At 40.6% G+C, this 27,318-nt stretch overlaps 1 protein-coding gene across 17 annotated transcripts in view; it reads right to left on the bottom strand.

The window, feature by feature from the left end:
* Fhit (fragile histidine triad diadenosine triphosphatase) overlaps window positions 1-27,318 on the bottom strand; it is a 1,549,291-nt gene that overhangs the window by 309,464 nt on the left and 1,212,509 nt on the right. For 11 of the 17 annotated variants that reach the window (NM_001431357.1, NM_001431360.1, NM_001431361.1 and 8 more), the window contains 2 exon segments: window positions 14,798-14,827; window positions 17,620-17,765. In NM_001431357.1, coding sequence (NP_001418286.1) covers window positions 14,798-14,827; window positions 17,620-17,765 — 176 coding nt within the window. 17 annotated transcript variants of the gene reach the window in all.

Here is a 27,318-nt window from a genome sequence, read left to right as displayed (position 1 = left end):
CTCTGAAGCCCAAGAGTTATTTATGAGAAGCCATGTGTGGCTTTTTCCAGTGTTATGTGAATGTTCCTATGTGACTGCCGGCAGTGATTTAAAACAAGAGTAGTCTGCGTGGAAAGCACTCGATGGGGGATCTGTTTGGTAAAAGAGCAGAAGTCATCCCATGTACATAAGTCACTGACAAATCCTGTGGCAAGGGGTTAGGGGGAGATGCATCTGTTTCCAAAGTCTACAAAGCCTCTAGGAATGAACTGTATGATAGAATGAATTTAGTCTGCCTGACATGTTTAGAAGAAGAAGAAAGAATGATTATTTCAGGGGCATGGGAAAGGAAGAAAGGGGGAGAAAGAGGGATACAGGGAGGAAGGATATAAATAAAAGGAAGGGGAAAGGGAAGGGAGGGAGGGGATAAAGGTGGAGAGAGAGAGAGAGAGACAGAGACAGAGACAAAGACAGAGAGAGAGAGACAGAGACACACAGAGAGAACAGAGAGAGGGGAGTAAGAACAGGGACCTCTACATCACCTGGGCTTATGGATGTTACTGCTGGAACTTAAAAAGATGGCAACAAAAGGAAATAAATATTCCACTGATTTTGGACAGATCATGTTTTCCCAGCTCAAAGGAGAACTCGAGATGAGGGACGTGACCTTTGTTCCACGTTGTGTAATGATTCTACTCACTTGTAAATAGGACCTGAATTGTACCAATGCGATTGGGAAGTTGTCTTTGTAGAGATATTGGGGAGTTACAGAAGAACAGCAGAGAGTTTGGGCTGGGGAGCTAACTTTTCTGACTAAGATGATTTTATCATGGATTAAGAAAGATAGTCAAAAGTAAGCTACTGCTGAGAAAATTGAACTTAGGTTGATACACTGGATGCATTGAAGTTCAGAGTACGAAGCATATAAAAGATGAGTTAATACAGGAGCATCATGCTAAAATACAAAGATATGAATTCCATTGCTGTCCAACCCTGTAAAGCTAACTGTGTTGCTTATGCTGTTTACAGGGAGAACGGAATACGATGGATCACCTACTCCAACCATCTATTAATGCAATGACCATGGGAAATGGCTCAGAGTTTCCTTTCACCTAATGAGCACGCTGAGTACAGTCAATTAGGCTGCAATTAAAATTCCAATTCATCTACCGGATTCTCTCACCATTCCCCCACTTTATAAGGCTCTGGAGACTTGAGGGATAAGCATGGTTCTCCTGTGATGGCTACCCTTCTACTTTTGAAATCATTTCTGTTGTGCATAACGTCTTCAGCTCTAAAATCTTCCCTCTTTGTAAGTTTCAGCAAAATTTCATCAGGTTTCAACAGAGTGTCGGGGGATAATTAGGACAGTTAGCAGTCATTTATCATTTCTTGCTCGGGTTTTCAAGCTCTCAATGACTGCATGAAGAAATCAGCTAGCGGCTTCCACATGGCTCATTATGAGATCTCCTTCATCTTTGTGCAAATTGCTTTGCTGTTTTCCTACAGTGTGACGAATGAGGAGCAGATCTGTTCCTAAAACTCTAACCACTGGTGTGGGCGTGGGCATGCCTGCCATCAGAGGGCAGCCTGGGTTTCCGTCGCCGCTGACTGGAGAGACAGAGTGATGGGCAGCTTTACTCTAAGCTGCCATGCTTACGGAGCAAGCTTCCAGTTAGATCGTCAGAAAATATGCATAGGACTCTAGGAACATGCTACTAGAAGTGTCACTGGACAGATGTTGCCTCATGATCCAGTAAAGAGGAGAGGCTCAACAATAGTTCTGTACCACCTCTGCCACAAAGAAGGACTCCATTAAGCTTGAGCTGAGAAGGGAGGGACTCCTGTTCTTTAGAGAGATTCATTTACTAGATGGTGAAAAATGAATGCTATGGGTAATTTCATTTCCAATTGATTTATTTCTGAGTGTGTGTGTGGGGGGGATTGACACTTGGTGAAGAAAGTAAAGTACAAGTCTAGGGGAGAGCCAGCAAGTCTCAGGATAATCCAATTATCTGAACACAGACAATAAGACCACAGAAGGAAACAGGTCAAAGGTCAAGTTATACCGTTAGTCTTCACAATGAACACCTTCCTGCCCCCCTTCCCAAAGACTCCCTAAAAACCATAAACTGGCCCATATTTTCTGTCCATTTCTGACACCTGAAGCTAATCAAAGTCCACTTCTTAGAAATCCAATAGTTATTCTCATTTAGATTACCCAGCAAATTAAATCATAAATTTCTCTCTCCTAGCTCTCGTTGTCTCATTCCTAAAATACAACTTTCCTCCCTCTGGCACTTTATTTAACTCTCCCAGGCCAGCCTCCAGAGAAAATTATGGATCTGATAATTTGCTAATGTGACCACAGTAATTGTTTTGAGTCATATTTATGATTTTATTGTATCTTGCAACAATCCATAATAATCCACTGATGTCCCTGACTCCGGGGTTTTCTCAGCATCGACAAATGGCATAGGAAATTCATTTTTAATGCACTCATTTAGGGCTGCCTCCCATGAGGGAGAAGCCTGCATATATTAATAAAGGCCAAGAAATAAATGGCATAGCTGCCCATACTTATTCTGAAGAGTTAACTGGAGGAGAAGATTTAATGCCAAAAACAAAGAAGAGAATAGACTAACAGGGTCCATTTTGTGCAGCCAAACCATCATTAAAGTTAATGGAATTACCATGTGGTCATGCACCAGAGGGAAGCCATTGCAAGTTAAGTTCTTCTAGGGCCATTGATTTGCAGACTTCCGCTCAAAGATCCCCCTTGGCATCTGATGAGCACTACAGTGATGCAAAGCACTTTAGAAATTGTTTATGCAAACTGCCAGTTAAGCATATTAAGAACGAACAATAATTGAATATTTTAGAGCAGGTCTAGTTGAGCATGTCTTCTCTCGATAGGGGCAAGAGTCAACTCTGCCTAGCCTTAACAGCAGAGAACGTGGTGGGATCACCTAACTGAAAATGTTTAGGGGTAGGACAGGCTTCAGGACTGGGGGAAGGACCTGATAGTATCACCGAGACTGGAGCTTTATTCTACTTCTGCCATTCCACATCAACATCAGCAGGTTGCCCGATCACTGTAGGATAACTGCCAGCTCCTGTCAGTATCAGCTCTTCTCTTGACAGTCATGAGGCGAGAACATCCACTCCTATAACTAACGTCCTGAAGTCTCTGGGATGGCCAGAAGATGGCCCCTCAAACCTTGTAAGCCTATAAACTGTGTGTACAGATCTAGACAGCTAATCCTCTTATAAATACACAGCCCAGCCCAGTTGTGAAATTTTATTTTCATCTGTTCTGTGATGGCTTTTGTGTTACAAAAGCAAAAGTGTATTTCTGTGACAAAACTGCATCTGGCACTCAGAGTCTACAAGTTTACTATATGGACTTTAACAAAAGAACTTTGCCAACCCTTAGATTATACAAAAGGAAAAATGCGCATGGAACTAGAAGAAAAAAATTCAACCCATTTTTAACTTTTTTGTAATGCTAAAATGCTAGTGATAAACCTTAAGACCATAATAAACAGAGGGCAATAATTATTAAAATTCTAGAACAGTACACTTAGACACTTAAATATTAATCTAGCTAAGATGATCTACAGTAGATGCCTTGGAAATACCTTTTGTCTTTATCACATCTGAACCATCAAATACTACACTTTGAAGATAATTCAAACTTTTTACTTCCGACAATGCACAAGGACTGCCTGACTTCTCCCTTCTCCATCTTCAAACTGACCTCTAACTTCCATGACCTTTGTCCCTATTTTTGTCACCTTTTCTTCATCTTCCAAAATTGTGAAATGAGAACTTCACTCCCACTGATAATTTCTTAGTCCAGAATGTTCTTCAGCACCCATGTTTGGCTTGTGTCATTCTCTAGCCTACAGTGCTCTACTAGGTCATTTCATTAAAAAGGCCTTTTTTGTCTCCCAAATCAAGTATTCACTTGGCTCTTACTTTTCTCCCTCTCCCATCTCACAACATCTTGTATGTCTGCAATGATTCATTTGCTCACTTGGTTGTTGGAGGAATGGATGTGAAGCTAAGAGTTTGTCTTGGCTGGCCTTCCTTGCACTTTAGGCCAGAGCTAGCAGTGACTGGCTCTCTATAGACACTCACTGGGGAAAAAAAACTCAATGGGAAATACAGAACTTTTATAGTTTTTTATCATTCTACTATTGGGACATCTATATTCCAAGATTGAGCTTAGAGTGTGAACGCTAAGGAGGCAGACAGGAGAGGCAGGAAGCTCCTTTCCCTTAGAGGCAGGAGTGGGGTACCTGGTGGTGAGGTAATTGTCAGCATCAATTCCAAATGCAAGCTGTGCAGAACTGGAAACAGTTCCCTCACAGTACCCTGGATTACAAAATTTTAAAAATAAAAGAAAAATTTCAATGTTTTCTCTCCCTGTCTCAACTTCCTTTTTTCTTTCTCTTTGTGTGTGTGTATGCCTGCGCGTGCGTGTGTGTGTGTGTGTGTGTGTGTGTGCGTGCGCGCGTTCGTGTGCATGTAAACACACATGCACACACATTTGCTGGAAGAGGAAGATTGTACTGTAACAGAAAATATCTAATTTCCAAGGTCACTAGGCCTCCCAGAATTCTCTGAAGGCCTATGCTTTGAGTCTCTTCCTTAAGAGTGGGATTCATCTATTACCATTTGATGGTGGATCTGAGCTTAGAATCACATTTATTCTTTTCATGACTGAACAGTAACATCAAAATTGTACTGCTAGGACATGATCGCATTTGGGAATTTATACCATTTACAACCAAGAGATGATTTGAAACACAAATAAAAGCCCCTCTTGGGTCATTTTTCAGGGCAATGGGATAGGTAGCATAAGAAGTAATTTCTTTTCCAGAGAATAGATATATAGAGGCAGAGTGAGAGATCTGAATGTGAACATTAGGATAAATGGATTTCATTGGGAAGAAAACCAGTATTTGGAGGTTCACTTTGTTCACCCGACGCTGTTTATTTTCCTTAGCCACTTAAGGCAAGGTCAACTTCTTAAACAACTCCTTGTTTGCCTTTTCTATAACATCAGGAGGTAGAAAAGTCTAGTGAAAAAAATACACCAGAGCAAAGAAATGGCAACTTCCATAATGGGAAACCAAGGACCTTATTTCTATATTGATAGAATACAAGCTTTCAAATCACTGTTTGACTTTTCCCTCTGAAGTTGGAATATTATATTGACATAGAGTTAAATTTCAAAATTACCCTTTCCCAGTGCTGACATGATTCACAAGGAGGTGGGGAGGGGGTATGGATATTTCATTGCAGTTGGTGCAAGGCCCATCAGAGTCTCTTCAAAATCTTGTGCTTTCAGTCATCAGGGGGGGCATCTTGATTTCTACATGTCTGTGGCTCAGCAGGTTTCCAGGTCTGTAATTCATTATACATATTCCCTCTTGCACCAGGCTGAGCCCTCCAATCTTTAACTTTTCCCAAAGCTTTTTGAGTCTTGACAATTACTTTATTAATGGTTCCAGTATAAAGGGCAAAGAGACCCCTGGAAGGAACTGAATAATTCAAGATGAATACGGGGCTGAGTCAAGTCAGGTCATGAGGGCCAGATTCAAATGTATATTTATATAAATATATGAGAGAACAGATCATAAAACTGGGCAATGTCTGTGGCATTGCAGAACTCTGCCATGGTTCCTGTCATCAGAGATTTGGGTTCAGGGGTATGAAGAACATTTATATGCTATAGATAATAAAGCAGATGCAATAAATGGTAATACTTATGTCTTGGTGAAATAGGCTTCCTTTGGGGTCCTTGTGAAAAAAATGACTAAGATCACTATGTATTTTTCTTTTATGTTTAATAAACCATAAAATATGAATATTTTAAAATGGAGTATTATGATTAGCAACTGGAGATGCATTACCCGATTTGGAAATGAACTGCTACATATTTAGGTCACCTAAGGAGCCCTCACCTCTGTCTATGAGTCCCATCTACTGTCTCCACCCAGAGGCAATTTCTAAGCAATCTATAGTTTTAAAACTTAGAGAGGTAGCTCAAGGCAATCTAGTCTTCTATTTTATTATTTTTAGCTATTAATAACTCTTGAGATAAAATCTCATAACATCTGGACTTATTTCAGCTGAGTGCCCAGTTTCTACCACAGCACATATTATTTTCTGGGCTCTCATCGAACACTGTGTGTTCATAGAAGATTCATGGTAACAAAGGGCTTGTCTACTGAGACTAACCTGGCCTCTTGCATTTAAACAAAAGTATTGAACATTTTTCACGTGACTAACTGGGCACAGTCATTTTAGCTGGTCCCACAGTTCTGCCAAGTCCATTGTTAGATACTGCAGGCTTAAAGATCTGATGTTGGAAGGAACTGATTACATGGGCTTAGATAATTTATCATAAAATTGTCTAGGCTTGAACTATAAGATGGTGAGAATCAACGCTTTAATGGCCATTGTTATTTTGCACGTGTGTGTTTGATTATTCCTTTGTGTGCAGGTTTATGTGCATATGAGTGTACATTTGCATGAGGCTACAGAAAAGTCTTGGAGAATGGGGGGAATTGTCAAGTCTGCTTTACTTTTATTTTTGTGACTCGGTCTCTTACTAGCCTAGAGTCCTTACATAGGCTAAGCGTGCTGGTCTGTGAGTCACAGAGAGCCTGCCTGTCCCTGCCTCTCAAGCACATGGATTATAAGCAGGTGTTACCAGGCTTAGGTTTAATCATAGAATTTCCTGGCCTCAAACTCGGGTCCTCGTGCTTTTGAGGCAGACACTTTAGCAACTTCAAAACCCGTTCAATAATTGTTTTTGGAGAAGCAAGTATCTATCCCACAACAAAAATGGTAGCAGTGAGCAACTGGGTTTTTTCCCTGCATCTACAGAGGTAAAGGGTGACTCTGAGTAATGATGTTTTACAGTTATTTGGGATCTCCGGGTCTACAGAACATCCGTCTCTGCTCGGGACATTGTTTTTCACAGTGGTTATACCGAAATTCCCAATCTAAGCTTCAGAGGAAAGTCTACTGAATGCTAAAAACCTGACAGTCAGAGCACATCTGTCCTGTTTGCCACATTTGCATTACAGATCTCAAAACAAAATTAGAACACTCAATGCCTACTGCGCTATATGTCAGGGCCTCTAATTACTGGTGGTATTTGTTGGGAGCACTAATGAAAAATTAAACACCTAAAACATATAATTCTACTATAAGTGGACATACAGCAATAAAGCAATGTTTTGCTTTGTTAATCTTCACCTGTATAATCTAGTTAACAATGACAGTCCTCGGGGTATTTTTGGGTGGAAGCCAACATTATTCTAAGCCAAGGAAAAGGATACAGCATCAATTGTGTTTCAGTGAACATAATATTTATACAACCTCTCCCTCTTCTGGAACACTGTTGGTTGCACTGACGGGATGACTTAACAGTTTTGAGGGAACACACTGCCCACGTGATACAAGGAGGATGTGTGTTTTTTCCTCTGGCTTGGGTTTGATTTCCTAATTTTGCTACCTGTTATGTATGCTTTTAGGTAAGTGAATTTTCTCTGTAAACCTCAGCTGCTCATGTATAAAATATTAATGCCTACCTTTGAGAGCTACAGAGAAATTCAAGTTGAAATTATAAAAGCTCATAGCACTTTTTCTTGAGACTTCGCTCTGTGCAAGGCACAGTTTTAAGAGCTTGGGCACATAATCATCCATTTGGTTCTTACAAAATCCCTCGAAGGCAGTGAAGGACCAGTAAAGCCCTCATTTTCTAAATGTGTAAATGGATACTGGGCTTCAGAAAGCTTGGCTTATAGAGGGTAGATGCACTTGGCATCTGTGTTTGAAACTGGGCAGTCCAGTCCTAGGGTCATTTCTTCTAATTGTATATCAAAGCCTTGCTTTTCTTTCCAGCCAGGGAATACCCCCTGCCCCTGCCTTCCATTTCCAGGTTACTTGTCAAATGTTGGAGAACATAAAACATAAAAACTACAATTTAAAAAGTTACAGCATTGGTAGCAATGAATATCCTAGTAAGAGCACCAGTGGAAGGGGAAGCCCTGGGTCCTGCTAAGACTGAACCCCCAGTGAACTAGTCTATGGGGGGAGGGCGGCAATGGGGGGAGGGTTGGGAGGGGAACACCCATAAGGAAGGGGAGGGGGGAGGGGGATGTTTGCCCGGAAACCGGGAAAGGGAATAACACTCGAAATGTATATAAGAAATACTCAAGTTAATAATAATAAAAAAAAAAAGTTACAGCATAAAAGTATCACAGATCTTGGTTAAGTTTTCCTTTGTTCTAACCCAACCGACATTATGCAAATATGAGTTAGGCGAACTAGAAATGGAGAAGTTGTGATTCCTTCCCCTTCTCTGGGGAATGTAGTCTACCTAGAAAGAGGGGCATCCATTTTAGATCACTACTCTGTGAATGGGAAGTTCCAATGGATACATCTGGGTAAGGCCTGGGTGATAGAAGAGACTGCTAAACCTCAGATGAGAAACTGTAGAAAGAGGAAGGACCTTCTCATCAGCATGACAAACTGTTCCAGAAGAGGGAGAGATTGTATAAATATTGTTCTCTGCAACGCAGATTTATTCTATATCTTTATGATTGGCTTAGACAAATAAGGACTCTTATTGTTAACTAGATTCTACTTCTTTTCTTGATTTCCACTTCCTCTTTCCTGTTCAAGGTCCACTTCTATTCTTCAGACCGTGTACTTGGTACCGTTTGAGGTTTTCTCTGGAGCCCTTAGTAGCAAGAAAAGAAACACACATGGACCCCTGCACATTTCCTTTCTCTCATTCTTATCTTTTCTTTGCCAAACTTTTTCTACTCTGCCTTAGACTTCTTGATTGTCAGTCTCAATTATATCCAAAGATTGTTTTCATTGTCATTGCCTTTGTAACTGCCAGCAGGCAGATCCCCCAAATACTCTTCCTTCACTCTTCTTTTTGGGGGTAGATAGAAGAACAGAAATTGTATGAGGAAGGTAAACAGATACATTGATAAATAAAAACCACTGTGTTGAACTGAAAAAAAAAAGAAATGGAAACATCTACTCTTTTGATACCTACTTAGGAGGAAACTTGAAGGTTTAATAGGAGAGAAAAGGTTTCCTAAGAAAGATGTTGGTCCCTTCTTTGGCCAGGACAGCTGGTGACCAAGAGTTTAGGGGAAAGCATCAGGAGTTCAACATGCCAGGGAATGTGGAGCCTCACCACTTCCCAAAGCAGCCAGTCCCAAGAAGTACATACTGAACATCACAACTGTCTTTGGTTTATGGGACTCAGTCAAATTAGATTTATTCTAGGAACAGATGCAAATTATAAGGCAATTCTACAAGATAAAAGCTACTGCATCCTGAAGAGACTAATTCTTCCAGCAGTAAATACATGCATTAGGTATAAACAGAGACAAGGCAGCTTTTGCAGTGGCTTTCATCAGAGGATAAAAGACCTGAGGCAGATTGAACCTCTCTGGAAATTTCATTCCAAATGGAAATAATAAATAACAGACCCAAATCTTTTTCACTATCGAGCTATGGATTTCTCCACCCTGTGCACATGACATCTTCCTTTGCAGTGACTCTGGGATGAAGATACTCTGTCCATAGACAGCCTTCCATGTCTGTTTCTCACTATCCTCTCAGAATTGGCATAGGATATAAGACGCCTCCGAATCACCATGGTAACTGTCAAAACAAACTTCTGTATCCACCCCCACTGACTAAATCAGCACAGGGGAGAGGGTTGCTACCAGAAACCCACTTTAGACAAGTTTTCTGGGCACTGTTGATTTATTCATAGGAAATAATCAGACTCCAATATTCAGAACAGACAATCAATAAATCCAGATAAAGAGTCAGTTTTTTTCAATTAAGAATGTACTTTTTTGAATTTTCAGATTGTTTCATGTATGGGGTGTGTGTGTGTGTGTGTGTGTGTGTGTGTGTGTGTGTGTGTGTGTCCAGTGTGTGTCCATGAGCATGATGGGAAAGGGGTGAGAGAGTGAAATGTGTAAAGTCTTGCTTGGTAGTTCAAGTCAGTCTTGAACTTGCTTCTCAGCCTCTGCCTCACAAATAAATGATAGAGTTATAGTGTGTTACCATACCTAGCTCAAGTGTCATTTATCATAACAAATTTAAACCATTTTTTTCAAAAGCCCCAAGATATATGATCAGTCCCAAAGCTCTTCAAAAATTTAAGCTACTAGGTAGTAACTAATTGTGAGAACATGAAGTGCATATTAATAAAGTGAACTTGGAGCCACAATTTCCATGTCAGGCTCACATTGGTAAGGTCCATCTTTATCCTAGTTTAAAGGTTAAAAAATACTAGTGAAATTGTTATTAATAAAAACAGCCATTCATAGTAATGCACATCTTTAATCCCATCACACAGCAGAAAGATCAGGCAGATCGCTATAGTTCAAAGTAGCCTGGTCTTTATAGTGAGTTTCAGGACAGCTGGGACTATATAGATAGGCACTTTCTTAAACAAACAAACAAAAACCAGATATTAAAATTTTTAAAAAGGAAGCAAAAAATTATATAAAATAATTGTTGATGTTTGGACTTTTGCTATGTATTGTCATAGTAAATACTGCCCCCCAAAGCTTGGTTGGCCCCAGGCATGAAAGAATTGACAAGTAGACCCAAGTGATGCTATGTAACCTTGTCCCCCACCCCAAGTTATTCCTGATTGGTGAATGAATATACCTATAGTCTACAACTGGGCAAATGAGGTATAAGTGGGGTTTTGGGTTCCTGGGCTTGGGATTAGAGGCAGGAGACCATAGGCAAGAGATAGAGAAGATGGAGAGAGGACAAGACGACATGGGAGAGGAATCATGAAAACATGGCCATGTGGACTGGCCAGTTGGAGTTAAGAGCTGTCCAGATGGAACGTAGAAAATCACAACTTGGCCTTATTGATGGGGAAGTAAATTCTAATGGCTTAAAGGGGATATATCTGCCCAGCTCCAGAGCTATAAAGGTTTATCATAAATATAAAGATTGTGTGTCTTTTATCTGAGAACTGAATGATCAAAGGTAGGGTAGAAATCTTGATTTGAGATTCAATAATTTGTACAACAAATACTACTAGTGTACTGGTGCTGGCGAGGTGGATCCAGGGGTGAAAATCCTTGTTACACAGTGTAAGGTCCTGAGTTTGAAACCTCAGAAGCCATTCAAAAGATGTGCAGCAGGCATAACAGTTATCCCACCATGTCTACAGAGATGTGAGATGGAGACAGCGAGTCTCCAGAGGCTCATAGCTCAGGTAGGTTTTCATATGCAGTGAGAGAGAGAGAGAGAGAGAGAGAGAGAGAGAGAGAGAGAGAGAGAGAGAGAGAGAGAGAGAGAGAATGATGATTGGGCTTTGATTCCTAGATGAGAACTCAGTCCATCTGGCTTGCATGTACCTGGATTCACAGACATAAATGTCAATATGTCACATACACAAAAATACACAATTAGGCATATACACACACACACACACACACACACACGAAAGAAAATAGGACTATAAGATATCTTAATCAGTAAAGTGCTTGCTATCCAAACATTAGGACCCAAGTTCTATGCCAGCTAGATGACAGGCAAGGGACCATGAGGTTTGCCTGGGTTGCTTGGGTGCGAGCCAGGGAAGGGCTGAGTAGCAGAGAGAAGAAAGAGATTAGTTCTCAAACCTGCAGGGTGCCTCCATCAAGGCAGTAATCACCCTGTGCCCAGTAGTGTTCTACTTTTAAACTCAAGAAAGAAACCAAATAATCAATTATGAAATAAGAGGTCACTTTTTACTTCAATATTTCCTTTTCCTTGTTACAAGGGTCTTACTGTGTAAGTCAGGCCAGCCTGTGCATTGCCAGGTAGAATCGAAAGCTTCGGGAAAAAAAAAATCCCTGAAGTACCATCCTGTTCAAGAGGCTAACTCAGTGGTGTACCCTCATTAACAATAGCAACACCCCCTTCAGGGAAAAAGGCCATTAGTGGGCTTATTGCTATTACTACCTGGCATGAGGCAAAAGTGGATAAGAACCCAGAAATCAGACATCAGACAGCACTGAGAATCTCATGCACAGGTAAAGAAAAAAGGAATAGGCCCCATGCTTTCCATGGTAGGCTGACCAACCTCCCTTCATTTGTTTAACTGTGTGAACTTCAAAACATGAAATCCTCCCAGCCTGGGCAAGAACTATCCAGATAGGACAGCTGGATTCTGAAGGCGCTGCTACGCTCCCTAGAGAAGCTGCTATCATGGCGGGCCTGGTTTCCATGAATCCTGGTTATATGAACACCATCCATGAGCTACTCTGTCACCAGAAAGTAGCATGGCTGGGAAACATAATCATCTGAAAAGAACCAGGCTGGGTATATTTCTCAATAATAAGGAGGGTTCTCGCATCCTGCCCACAGCATTGTGAATTATTAGATTTTATTAAAATAACAGCCGAGAGACTTTGTGGGGGTGACTCTTGTTTTGCTGACTCCCAAGTAAAACTTCACGTGAGGTGGAGTAAAGATCGCAATGTGATAACTAGATTCTTCACTTGTACATCTTGGTGGAACAGAAAGTTAACGTTTACGGTGGAGTGCAGGTAAGATGTGTGTGTGTGTTGTGTGTGTTGTGTGTGTGTTGTGTGTGTGTGCGCGTTGTGTGTGTGTGCGTGTTGTGTGTGCGTTGTGTGTGTGTTGTGTGTGTGTGTTTGAGTTGACCCCACAATTTATACTGGGAAAATGCTGGGATCAGGCTGGAAACAAGTAAGATTTTCCAAATGTAATATGCTTATTTCTTTTAAAGGGATATAATTATTTACAGAAGTCAGCTTAAGCTAACCAGTGTGGGTTATAGTAAGAACACTCAGTAATTGATACATGGTCATGATTACATGATTCTAAGCCAATCCCCATCAGCACCATTAAAGTGAACAGGAACTTGTTAACATGTTCAGGTAATGGGACAAGGCTGCTGTTGGAGTCTGAAACTCTATATAGCCATGGTCTTCAGTCCTGCTGGACTCAGTACTAATTTGGTCCTTTAACATTTTTAAAAATAATCTCCATCTCCCAAATACCATAACACATCAAGACACAGTCATGAGCAGTCACTCTCTAGTTCATCCTTCTCCTGGTCCCTAGCAACACTGAAGTTCCTTTTTTTCTATTCGACTCCATTTTTATAGAAAAATTATGTAAATGCCCCCTTTAGAACTTTGAAATAAAATCTTTACAGCACATAATCTACCTGTTCACATAAATCTCAGCTATGTCTAATGTGTGTGTCATCAGTCTGTGTGTTCTACAGTATAGCCGTGCATCCTCCCAGGCCACTCGTTCTGTCTCCAGTGTTGTCCATAGCTTTAGAAACTGCACCAAAGTGGTATTTCACAATGCATTTCAACTAAGTTGGTGCATTTTAAATTTACATTTGAATTCTGAGTTTTAGAACTCTGGTAGTCAAGCTTGAATACCTTTACACTGTATTTTAATAATCAATTTCAGGCTGGAGAGATAGCTCAGTAGTTAAGAGCACTGACTGCTCTTCCAGAGGTCCTGAGTTTAATTCCCAGCAACCACATGGTGGCTCCCAACCATCTGTAATGAGATCTGATGCCCTCTTCCGGTGTGTGTGAAGATAGGTATCGTGTACTTATATATAATAAATAAATAAATTCTTTAAAAAAAGGAATCGGTTTCAAAGCAAAGACACTGATTTTGTATCCTCTTTTAGCATCTGCCTAACATGGCAGTGGACAGAGGAATGGAGAAAGTTGAAGGTCCCTTCCCTTTGTCAAGTTTTCCATGTCATGTGTTTGGAGAAATTGGGGCCATTCTTTTGATCATTTGGAATTTTCTAGCTTCCCTTTGAGACATTCACTCCCCAGGAAGACTCCCAGACATCCTATTTGCAAAGTGACACTATAGTTATATTAAACACTGGTGCTGGATACAAACCCAGATCAGAAAGGCACCATGTTTTCTTGGTCTGACTTCGAGCCACTTTACCCTGTCAATCAGGCCAGTCCTGAAACCCAAAAATTCTATTTCACCATGTATGACATGAGCAGCACAGTGTAACTTGCTTCTTACTGTTACCACCATAAAACCCAGCCTTCTTTATTACTTAAGCATTGAACCCACTAACCACAGGAATTCACGTTTGTGCGAAAGAAGCTAGATTCTTGCTTCATAACCAGCCAGGATTTTAGTTTTACTGTGATCAGAGGCTATCACAATAAATCCTCCTTTCCTCTCTAGCACACTTTAAATCCGTTTTGAACACCACTGATCCCATTAAGTTTGAACCCTGGTATTTAGTAGCTAGAGAGAAGAAGAATGTGTGGACCTAAAGAAAAGACAGGTCAGGGGACCTGGAGGAAAGGGAGGCACTTGACATATAACCCAATGTCCCTTTACTCAGAACGAATAAGTGAAATTAAATTGTGCAGAGAACTAAAGCGATATCAGGTGCCTTAGTCTAATCAGGACCCATATAACCCACAGGAAGATGATGAACCCTGCCCTGTTCTGTTTTAGGACTCCTCAGTTTAACTTCCGTTTTAGTGGTTGCACAGTAATAATTTTACTACAAAGGGTAAATGTCTTGTAAACTAATGGGAAGCATACTGTTTGGCACAGTTTATAATGTCAGGATTTATGACTCTAACACTGAGGGTCTCTCTGACCTCGGAGATAACAAAACGAAAGAGCAATGCGCTGCAAATGGCTCGTTGTGGTTTTTTATTAGTTCCCATAATCGCGCGTATTAATTTGTATGCACATAATAAGCACTCACCTTCACAGTCTGTCCAGCTTCAGGACCATCCTAGAAGAAGAGGAAGAAAAAAAAAAAAAAGAAACGGAGTTGAGGGTGAGAACTGACTGATGGCATTGCCTGCTTATTCAGAAATATTGCCCATTAATAATTTAGATCCAATTTCATTGTGTGTTAATTTGGAGTAGTCTCATGGGGACCATTCATTTCAAATGTGTGGGACCAGACAGGTCCCCATTTCCTTCTGAGTGAGGAGTTATGTAAAAGATGAGATGAATTATCCTGCAGGCCACTCCTTTCTATTTTTCACGCTCTTTGGTTTCAGCTATGGTTTTAATTACATTAAAAATAAGAGTGAAAATGTTTGGGGAGGGAAAGTACTGTGGTTTGGTCATCTTTAAGTCAGAAGTCATTTCATTAATATCTGATTCAGTTTCTCCTCAAGAAATCCTTTAAGCAAGAGGATGAAGTTCAGGTGAGACAGTCCTTTCAAGCTCTCCTGACCTTGAAAAGGAAAGTGACTTTTGTGTGTAGACCTCTCACATGTACCCCTTCCTTGTTCTAGCTCCTCAAAGCCAACAAGATTATTGACAATTGTCTGTGTCACTGCTGAAAATAAGCCTAGTCTCCAAGTGCAGGACAAGTGAAAGCAGGCATCCTAAAGAGAAGGTAGCTAACTTCTTTGCAATGCACAATTTCAAAATAGAATTACTATTCAGTGGTTTTGGCTAAATATAACTCTTTATGACCATGACTGGTAGGAAGGTCTCTACGACCTTGTCCCGCTAGGACAAGGATTAAGCACATATCTGACCTACATCAAACATTTTCAAACTTGAACCATAACCTAACAGTGTCTTCTAAAATCAACTTCATAATTCCCAACCAGTACTTAAGATGATAACATAATAGAATCAGAGCTATTAGAACATATCGGATGGATTAAGATTACTTTGAGAAACCCTAGTTCTTGAAGATACACATGTATGAGAGGGAAAAGGTAAAAAGGATTGTAATATAACAGATATTTTAATGTGAAGTGCAATTTTAAGACAGTTTCACAACAGTACTTATGCAAAGTTGCTCTAATTCTTCCCATAGTCAGTCAGTCATATTTATGGAATTATGCTTGGATATCCAACACTGACATTTCCTGGTTGATACTCTCATCCATTTCCTTTACCTGGTCTACTTTGGAAACAGTTTGCAACCTACTTTTGATAAACCCACCCTAAGCTGAATTACCATCTCAAATTGAATTTCTAGGCATGCTTAGATACTTTTAATAAAGACAAGACAGAGTTTGTGTTTTGAGAAGGAGATGAACATCTTTTGTCAAGGGTTTCAATATATTGGTTTCTTGTTGTCTTTAGAGGTCTGTGGCAAAACGCTATGGAAGGAGTGAAAGGATGGTGTGGTGGTTAATAACTGGTTATCAGGTTGCAGTATTTTAACAAATCTCTAGACATTATCATGGAGATTCTAGATTAGACTAATTGAGGAGGAAAGATCTATGTTAAAAATGGGTCCTAGCATTTCCTGGGCTAGTGTCATGGAGTTCAGTGATAAGGAAGTGTGGTGAGCACCCGTTCCTTCTGGGTTTCCTGACTGGGGATACAACACGACCAGCTGCCTCATAGGACTGCTACTACTTCCCTAATCTCAATCGGTGAGCCAAGAGAAACCTTTGCCTCTTTAATTTAGAGAGCATCGGATGTGCATGGGTACGGTGTTACAGCAACGAGAGAGTAACTGATGGAGACGTAGACATGTGGGCGAGCATGAAGTACTGAGGATATGGTCCCCATGTGCTGGAGCACTGGTTTCTGACCAGAGAAGTGAAGTCAATGTGCTTCTAAGCACAAGGGCCCTTACACACATGCTAGCATCCAGCCCTATGTATAGGGATCTGAAGAAATTCATGGTGTTATTGACAAGGTACGTGGCTCCCAACTGATGACACACATCATGGAGGGCCTTCTCTCAACCTGAAGAGTATTGGCCCAAGTTCTGCCTGCAGATCTCTAGTGACTGACAAAAATTTTTCTTCATTTTGGTAGTAGGCCATATGCAATAAACTCACTGTAGCAGCCTATGCCCTATCACTGTGGTTTGCATCATATCTGGAAAAAAGAAAGCCTTATGAAGAGGGGGCTCACATTAGCTGTCAAATCACTGCTGTCCTTGGAACCGCGGCAGGGCTGAGCCTGTGCATGCTCAAAATATTCTTACCACAAAGCAGAAAAAACAAAACCAAGAACAAACAAAACGATACAGATTTGTCTGTGGGCATGGTCTATGGGGGCATTTTCTAGTTTGCTAATCGATGGGGGAGGGCCTGGCTTAGCAGAGCTACGCCATAGCAGGTGGTCATGGCTGTGTGAGAAAGGTAGATAATTGAATGGGAGCCTGGAAGCAGGCTTGCGAGCTTCCAGGGCTCTTTGCTTCGGTTCCTGCCTCTAGGTTGCTAACTTTTAAGAACCTATTCCTAGCTTTTTGCAATAGTGGACTTTAGTGTAGATAATAAGCCAAATAAACCACTTCTTTCTCCAAGTTGCCTCTGGTGTGTGTCTTATCGCAACAGAGAAGCAAACTAATTCAACCCCATTAAAGCGCTAGTCTATAGCTCCCACCTGCTTTGTAAACAGCATAGCAGACATTTGCTGCAATGCCATTCCACAGTGCACTTTGGAGACGTGAACTTACATTAGTCACATTTTTTTTCTGCTGTAATGTAAATGCAGACCACAAAAACCGCTACTCTGATAAGATGGCTAGGAGACAGAGTCCCGCACTCAGCTTTGAGAAGGAAGGAAACACTTGTGAGAAATCTGTGAACTTACTTGCATGGAGAAGGTGATGGAGGTCCCCTGGAAATGCTTCTCCACCACTGTCCCAACTCTCTGTGTTACTTGAAACAAATCGGCCACTTCATCAGGACGTAAGTCACGGAAGCGCTCCACTGGCCTAAGTGGACACACGAGGACATCTGCAGTGGAGTACGTTAAGGACAGTTGGGCTTGCTTTGAGTTAGACTCTTACGTAGTCATTTATATACTGCAACCCTGAGTCCCATTGAACTGGGGCCTGGAATCTTGAAGACTGAGAAATGAAGAAAGAAATACTTAGCAACCAAGAGCTTTAAAAGATCGTTAGTTTACACTGAGGGAGATGTCGGACACGCAGGAGAATTTAAGCAAAGACTTGATAAGGCACAAGGTGATACCAGCACTTGCTGAGGTAACTGCAGCTGAAGGCTATTATCCCCTGACCTCCATCTTCCCCAGTAGCTAACCACACTGCAGTGGAGTAGCAACTGGAATATCTAGGTGCTTTGCTAGTTAGAACACCATGATTACGTTGTCAAGTTTCCCTTTAAAGAGAGATACAGAAAGTGTCCAACAGCAGATGATTTAGGAGGTCTGCAGCCATTGGGAGAAGATACCATGAGCCTTGTCTATAACTAACAGACAGGCAACATGAGGATTCCTAGAATTGGTTACTCCTAACCCAAGACATTTCGAGTTAAATATTTAAAGAAAACGGTTGTTTCTTCCGCAAAAGAAAAGGTTGTAATGCATTTACATTTCTTGTCTGAAAAAAAATACCACGATCTAGAGAAAAGGAGCTAAAGTTTATTGGGCTTTGGTAGCAAGCTTACAGTTACAATTACGTTGATATTCCATGACCTTTTTTGTACTTGAACCTATGATACATGCAAGTGTACACACATATGTGTAAATATATACATATATGCTTCTGAACTTGTAGAAAGTGTATCTCCATAAACACATTATAAGCTAAAAATATCCATTCAAAAATTCAAGTAATACAGCTAACCTAAGGAACATCATGTTTTAGCCTAGCCTTACTTAAACATTAGCCTACTGATAGACAAAACTGCCTAACTTGCAAAGGTCATTCTCAGATAAACCGTTGAAAATCATATTTAATTGATTGAAGGCTATAATATAAGGTAAAAACAGTGGCTAGACTGGAATGTTTTCTGACTTTTATAACAGAGAAATTAATATTAATCCACTAGACATGGGGATTGTCTCTGTGTATATACATACAGTGTAAATTACTTACTCAGTTTCTAAACACTTGCTAGAGAAAAAATACTGTTTTATTTTTTTCTTTAAGTTTATTCTCCACCCCACCCCACCCCACCCCACACCTTTTTTTCTTATTTTAAGAAAGCATACTTCTGCCTGGAGCCAAACAACAAAGGGATCTAATAAAGCCACAATCCAGCAATTGCGAGTCTCACCAGAATGCAAAGCACTTTAACCCATCACACGGTTGACTCGAGGCCTTGGGGAAGTGCGCAGAGCTCAGCTTCACAGGCCTGATTTTTATAGGAGAAAAGGGGGAGGAGCGGCAAACGGAAGAATGAGGCTTATATTCCGGGAATTGGCACCAACAGAAAACTAGGAAAGGAGCTATTTCTTTAATCTGAGATCATTTTTTTCCAGAGGTGAAGGGAGCCCCACCAGCCCACCCATACCCACCCACAGGGCATCTGATACTAATAAAAATAATTATCCTCCTCTAGCAGGGCACTTTGATTATCATGGGTCAACAAAACACTTAGAAATGAAGAATTTGCCCTCCTACTCTAAAGCAGACTGCCAGAAACCTACCCCCACAGAGTTACTGTCGTGACAAACAGACTTTATTCCCAAATAATCAATAAAAATAGTATGCTAGAAAAAATAGGAAAAAGGAAGATAGGCTAAGTTTTTAGTTCTAGCATACTACTTTCATTGATTATTTGGGAATTTCACACAGTGCACCCTGATCACACTCGCTTATTATACTATCCCATATTACATTATATCATATTATATAATTATATATTATAATATAATATATTATATATATTACTATACTCCTCCTTAAGCCTATTTATCAAACAATAGCAAGATAACAACAATGCAGCTTCCTGCAATTGTAGGCCTTGTCTGCACAGATCAACCAGCTATTGGAAGACTGACACCTTGTGTAAGCAACTCCTCAAAGTGGAAGCTAGAGCGACAGAGCTAGAATATTGGAGGCACGTAAGAGGTCTTCTGCGGCAATGCCAAAAAAAAGCACAGTTTATCAACTTGGCTTCTCAGATGGTAATGGCTAACTTGACCCAATATTTACAGAGTGAGAATATGGAGGGAGTTAAATCAAAATGACTCCTGGACTTTGTCTTTTGCATACATAACCCAGGTGAGGTAGCATGTACATTCATTACCTTTAAGAACTATTAACAGTAGTAATACATCATGATCAAGGTCAAGAGGCTTAAAGCAATCTCATTTGGAGAAGGCCCTTGGCTATATCAGTTATACAGTTGTATGTTTGTGTGTCTACGTGTACAGGACTGGGTATTTATATTTCTTGTAGTCATTGTTTGTTAACAAGTCACCTTATTGGCATACAGCACATACCACTTGGGTTTGCCGAGACCAACTCATTGTTAGCAAGCTCAGCTAATTTACTGCGGAATACTAGGCCACATGGCATCTCAGTCGGCTGCTGACACCAACTGTCAAAGCCTATCACAGACTTTCTAAGCCCCAAGATAGCCAAGACATGATTTTTAAATGCCCATAATAATTTTCAACTACTGCATAAAAGATGACCTGAAAAAGCTTAGTGTCACACTAGATGGATGTATTTGTCACCATGACTCTCTATGCGGTTTTTGCTTTAAGTCGAACCTGGACGCACCGATGCCTCTATTTCATTTGGAAGGTGACTGCACTGGGACAAAGACAGTCTTTTCATTTTACTTGACACCTTATCCTAAACTAGATGAAGAATCTCTAAGGTCTCTTAAGGGTTAAATTGCTTCACATTCGGGGGGGGGGTGGGGTAAAAATCACAAGCCAACCAGGTTCAATGCAGAAAAATAAAGAAGTGGAATGTCACTGTGAACTTGAGCTTCGGCTGGAAGAGACACGTGCATGGGGCCATTATGATAATCAACTACTGGAGCGAGGGTCACTGAAGTTAAGTTCTGGAAATTTTATAAAAATAAATGATTACACTCATTCCTTGAATGCCTTAGTAGGAACTCATATTTAAGACAAGACAATAGGAAATAGTGTTTACTATAATACCTGTTTTGTTGGATGTGAAATTGGGGTTAAACACAGTAGTTGGGGATGACTTACTAGGAAAGAACTATCTAGTCATGCATGAAGACCTGGTTCAGATTCCCAGAAAAGACATAAAGTTGGATAAGGGAGCATGTGTCTGTAAATTCAGCACTCCGGGGAGACAGGAAACAGAGACAGGAGAATCCCCAGAAATTCAAAAGTCACCTATCATCATGTACTCACTCGTACAATAGCAGGATAATAGTTTCTCAAATTAGGTGCAAGGTAAGGACCATTACCCAAAACTGACTTTTTGCTTCAACATGTGTACCTGCACACACACACACACACACACACACACACACACAAACCGAGAGAGAGAGAGAGTGAGAGAGAAGAGAGAGAGAGAGAGAGAGAGAGAGAGAGAGAGAGAGAGAGAGAGAGAGAGAGAGAGAAGAGGTGGGGGAAGATTTAAAGTTAATTGGCTTCTTCAAAGTCTCAAAATTACTTGGGAGCACGACCTGTATTGAAATTCAGGATGTTGAGCTTCTCAGACCAAAGCTCTTCCATTAAATGGGAAAGAGCAAAATGCTACAATTCCGCACCCCTTTCTGCTGTTAAACCTTAGCAGACGTCAACAGCTAACAGCAGGATTCTCTTCTCAAATCAGAGCTACAGAATCTTATCAACAACATCCTGTAGCCAGTTGCTACCAATTACTATGGGCACCAAGCATGAAAACTCCACACTAGTTCTGAGACCTCTTCTGCTGCTTCCTAAGCCACAAAAATTACAGAACTCTGTCTGGATTGTGAGTAAAGGAAAAAGCACAAAGTGAGACTCTTGACCCAGAGACATCAAACGGTCATTATGCTGCTACATTTGTATTAGGAATAAATTTGTTACATTTGAATTTGCTCATCAAGGATAATAACTGATGGATTTAAAAAAAACTTTTCCAAGGCATTTCTGTAACATATATTTAAATACAGACTCATGATAGAGAAATGGAAATGTATTAACTGGGATAATTAAACTGGACAGCAAACACTATTCTTAGAATTGTTTAGGTACAGCTCCATTTGTTTATATTTTTTGATCCATTCTAGAGATTAAAAATGTAAAAATCAAGAAATAAATCAAATTACCATGTCACTAGTATTGATGAGGCTTATTAGCATGTATACAGATGTATATGCAGCAAGGAGGTGTTAAATAATATGATAAAAAGTTATTCTATTCTTTGGAACCAATAAAAAAGTTAGTATTCATTTATACCACAGTATTTCATGTAACTTAGTAATAAGCAAGGAGTTTTCATCTTGCAGAATTCGTTACATATCCCCATCTTAGCATTTTTCCTCCCATCTTCACACAGTCTCCCTTCCTTTCTTTCTGCTTCCTTTCTTCCTTCCCTACCTTTTTCTTTCCCTCCATTCTATCCCACCTCTACCTGCTGGGATTGCAACTCAACATAAGCCAGAGTCATCAGAGAGGAAGGAGCCTCAGTTGTGGAAATGCCTCCTTGAGACACAACTGGAAGGCATTTCTTCAATTAGTGATCCATTGGGGAGGGCCCAGCCCCATGTGGATGGTACCATCCCTAGGCCGATGACCCTGGGTTCTATGAGATATCAGGCTGAGAAAGCCATGTGAGGTAACCCAATAGGCGACATCCTCCATGGCTTCTTCAGCAGTTCCTGCCTCTGAGATTCTGCCCCGTTTGAGTTTCTGTCCTGACATCCATCAATAATGAACAGCAATATGGAAGTGTAAGCTAAATAAACCCTTTTCTCCCCAACATTTTTCTGGTCATGGTGTTTCATCACATCAATAGAAACCCTAACTAAGACATAATTTCTTCCCTCATCCATTCTCCCTCCCTTCCTCCCTCCCTCCCTCTCTCTTCCTCCCTGTTTCCCTCCCCCCTCTTTTCCTCCCTTTTGCACTTATGATAGGAAAAACAATTAAGGCACTTTCCCACTGACCTACATATCCAGCGCTTTATAATATTTATTTTATTTTATTTTTTCTTTCCAAGATGCTTAAGTTGCTCTCAAACCTTGTGGTTCTCCTGCCTCAGCTTCCTGAGTCACTGGGGTTACAGGTGATCATCATTATGCAGAGTGACTTGCAGATGCTTCATTTTTTTTTTTTTTGTTCTTTTTTTCGGAGCTGGGGACTGAACCCAGGGCCTTGCGCTTCCTAGGTAAGCGCTCTACCACTGAGCTAAATCCCCAGCCCCTGCTTCATTTTTTTTAACCTGGGTATTTTTTATTTACATTTCAAATGTTTGTCCTTTTCCTTATTTCCTGTCCATAAGCCCCCTATCCCATCCCTCAACCACCTCCCCAACCACCCCCCTTCCTGCCTCCCTGCCCTGACATTCCCCTACACTGGGGGGGGCAGCCTTGACATGACCAAGGGTTTCTCCTCCCACTGGTGCCCAACAAGACCATCCTCTGCTACATATACAGCTGGAGAGATGGGTCTGACCATGTGTAGTCTTTGGGTAGTGGTTTAGTCCCTGGGAGTTGTGGGTGGTTGGTAATGTTGTTCTTATGAGGTTGCAAACCTGTTCAGCTCCTTCAATCCTTTCTCTAACTCCTTCAACTGGGACCCCATTCTCAGTTCAATGGTTTGCTGCTAGTATTCACTTCTGTATTTGTCAGGCTTTGACTGAGCCTCTCAGGAGACAACCGTATCAGGCTCCTGTCAGCATGCACTTCTTGGCTTCACCAATATTGTCGAGTTTTGGTGGATATATATATTTGGACTGGATCTCCAGGTGGAGCAGGCTCTGAATGGCCATTCCTTACATCTCTGCTCCAAACTGTCTCCATATCTCCTCCTATGAATATTTTTGTTCCCTCTTTTAAGAAGGACTGAAGCATCCACACTTTGGTAGTCTGTCTTCTTGAGCTTCATGTGGTCTGTGGATTGTATCTTGTATCTTGGGTAATTTGAGCTTTTGGGCTTTAAATTACCCTTAATGGCACTTGAAAGAACAACACACTTTTTTAAAGAGAAGAATAAGTGGATAGAGTTAAATGGAGAGAAAAATTGAACCAATCCCATTAAAATCAGGGACTAGACAAGGCTGCCTGCTCTTTTCCTATTTATTCAATATAGTACTTGAAGTCCTAGCCAGAACAATCAGACAACAAAAGGAGGTCAAAGAATACAAATTGGAAGGGAAGAAGTAAAAATATCACTACTTGCATATGATATGATAGTATATGTAAGTGACCCCAAAAGTTTCACCAGAGAACTACTTAACCTGATAAACAACTTCAGCAATTTGGCTGGGTATAAAATTAACTCAAACAAATCAGTAGCCTTCCTCTATTCAAAGGATAAACAGACTGAGAAAGAAATTATGGAAATGACACCCTTCACAACAGTCCCAAATTATATAAAATATCTTGGTGTGACTTTAAGTGAAAGATCTGTATGACAAAACTTCAGGGCTCTGAAGAAAGAAATTGAAGATCTCCCATGGTCATGGATTGGCAGGATTAATACAGTAAAAATGGCCATTTTGCCAAGAGCAATTTACAGATTCAATGCAATCTCCGTCAAAATTCCTACTCAATTCTTTATAGAGATAGAAAGAGCAATTTTCAAATTCATTTGGAATACCAAAAAACCTAGGATATTGAAAACTATATTCAACAATAAAAGAACTTATGGGGGAATCACCATCCCTGACTTCAAGCAATAATACAGAGCAATAGTCATAAAAACTGTATGGTATTGGTATAGAGAGAGGCAGATAGATTAGTAGAACAGAATTGAAGACCCAGAAATGAGCCCACATACCTATGGACACTTGATTTTAAAACCATCCAATGGAAGAAAGATAGCATTTTCAACAAATGGTGCTGGTTCAACTGGAGGTCAGCAAGTAGAAAAATGCAAATCGATCAATTCTTATCACCCTGTACAAAGCTTATGTCCAAGGGGATCAAGGATGTCCACATAAAACCAGATACACTCAAACTAATAGAAAAAAAGTAGGGAAGAGTCTCAAACACATGGCACTGGGAAAATTTTCCTGAACAAAACACCAATGGCTTATGTTCTAAGATCAAGAATCCACAAATGAGACCTCATAAAATTGCAAAGCTTCTGTAAGGCAAAGGACACTGCCATTAAGACAAAATGGCAACCAACAGATTGGGAAAAGAACTTTACCAATCCTACCTCTGATAGAGGGCTACTATCCAAAATAGACAAAGAACTCAGGAAGTTAGACTCCAGAGAGCCAAATAACCCTATTAAAAATGGGGTACAGTGCTAAATAAACAATTCCCAGCTGAGGAATATTGAATGGCCGAGAAACATGTAAAGAAATGTTCAACATCCTTAATCATCAGAAAAGGGCAAATCAAAACATCCCTGAGATTCCAACTCACACCAGTCAGTACGGCTGAGATTAAAAAAAAAAAAAAAAAAAAAAAAAAAAAAACTCAGGTGACAGCAGATGCTGGCGAGGATGTGGAGAAAGAGGAACACTCCTTCATTGTTGGTCGGACTGCAAATTGGTACAACCGTTCTGGAAATCAGTCTGGAAGTTCGTCAGAAAATTGGACATGCCACTAACTGAGGACCCAGCCATACCTCTCCTGGGCATATACCCAAAAGATGCTCCAACAATACAGAGGTCAACAATACAGAGGTCAATGCTAGCAGCAAACCACTGAACTGTTCATAGCAGCCTTATTTGTAATAGCCAGAAGCTGGAAAGAACCCAGATGCCCTTCAACAGAGGAGTGGATACAGAAAATGTGGTACATCTACACAATGGAGTACTACTCAGTTATCAAAAACAATGACTTCAAGAAATTCATAGGCAAATGGAATGAACTAGAAAATATCCTGAGTGAGGTAACCCAATCACAGAAAAACACACTTGGTATGCACTCATTGATAAGTGGATATTAGCCCAAAAGTTCGAATTACTCAAGATGCAATCCACACACCACAGGAAGCTGAAGAAGAAGGATGACTGAAATGCAGATGCTCCCACTCCTTAAAAGGGGGAAAATATCCATAGGAGGGGAGATGGAGGCAAAGTTTAGAGCAGAGACTTAAGGAATGCCCATTCAGAGCCTGCTCCACATGTGGCCCATATATATATATACAGCCACCAAAACTGATAAGATTGATGAAGCTAAAAAGTGCGTGCTGAAAGGGACCAGATATAGATCTCTCCTGAGAGACACATCCAGAGCATGTCCAATACAGAGGTCAATGCTAGCAGCAAACCACTGAACTGTGAACAGGACCCCCTTTGGGGGAATTAGAGGAAAGATTGAAAGAGCTGAAGAGGCTTGCAACCCCATAAGAACAACAATGCCAACGAACCAGAGTTTCCAGGGACTAAACCACTACCCAAAGACTATACATGGACTGACCCAGGGCTCCAACTGCATATGTAGCAGAGGATGGCCTTGTTGGGGCACCAGTGGAAGGGGAAGCCCTTGTTCCTGCCAAGGTTGGACCCCCCAGTGTAGGGGAATATCAACGGGGGTGCGAAAGGGTGGTAGATGGGGAGGGCAACGCCTCTATATGGGAGGGGGAGGGGATAGGGGGCTTCTGGACAGGAAACCAGGAAAGGGAATAACATTTGAAATGTAAATAAAGAAATATATCTAATAAAAAAAGAAACAAAGTGGATAATATGCTCTTGGAAATCCAGGTACATCAGGGAATTTTCATATTGAAAAGTAAAACTGTTAACTTCAAATTTAATAAATATGATTACATTCGGAAATGAAAGAATGCAGCATGTTGATGATTTAGGTCACACCTTTCTTTATCGAACACCAACATATGCATTCCAGTAACTCAGTGAAGAATTAACAGACCACTCAATGGCCAGAGACATAAATGTTTGACATGTAACTTAAAGGGAATGGAATGTGTAGAATGTGATCAATTGAGGAGATTGTGATTAAGGTCATGATATATGGCTATACACACATCTGGGTAAATCATTCACAAGTATGTTATCTCATCTTTTGTCCTTGGACGAAGATAAAATGAGGCTACGGTTGGTCTTGTGGACAGTATGAAGGTATTGTCTAATTAGTGTGTTTTGCGTCCACCTCAAACTTCCACATGGCCCTGAATGCTCAAAAGTGAGAATGACATTCACAAAGAAAATAATGGGGGCTTGAAATAAATTACAAATGGCAGGGGAAAGTGAACTCACATTACATTCTGGTGCAGTATTTGGCTTCAATTTCACATATTATCTGTGAATTTTCAACAGAAAGGAATCTTACATTGATTGATGTCCCAGTATCACATTGTGGAAAGTATGTGTACATTAAACTGCTCAGCTGTGAAAAAGCAAACAATATCAGAAGTATGTCCACTGTGTATTATGTCCTAGAAACGATCAGTAACTTAGGAGGCAGGTACTGGGACAAATGT

This window comes from Rattus norvegicus, chromosome 15 (genome assembly GCF_021556685.1).
Source record: "Rattus norvegicus strain SHRSP/BbbUtx chromosome 15, alternate assembly SHRSP_T2T, whole genome shotgun sequence".
Classification (NCBI taxonomy): Eukaryota; Metazoa; Chordata; class Mammalia; order Rodentia; family Muridae; genus Rattus; species Rattus norvegicus.
The sequence above is the reverse complement of the archived record's forward strand: the minus strand, read 5'-3'. Positions and strand labels throughout refer to the sequence as shown.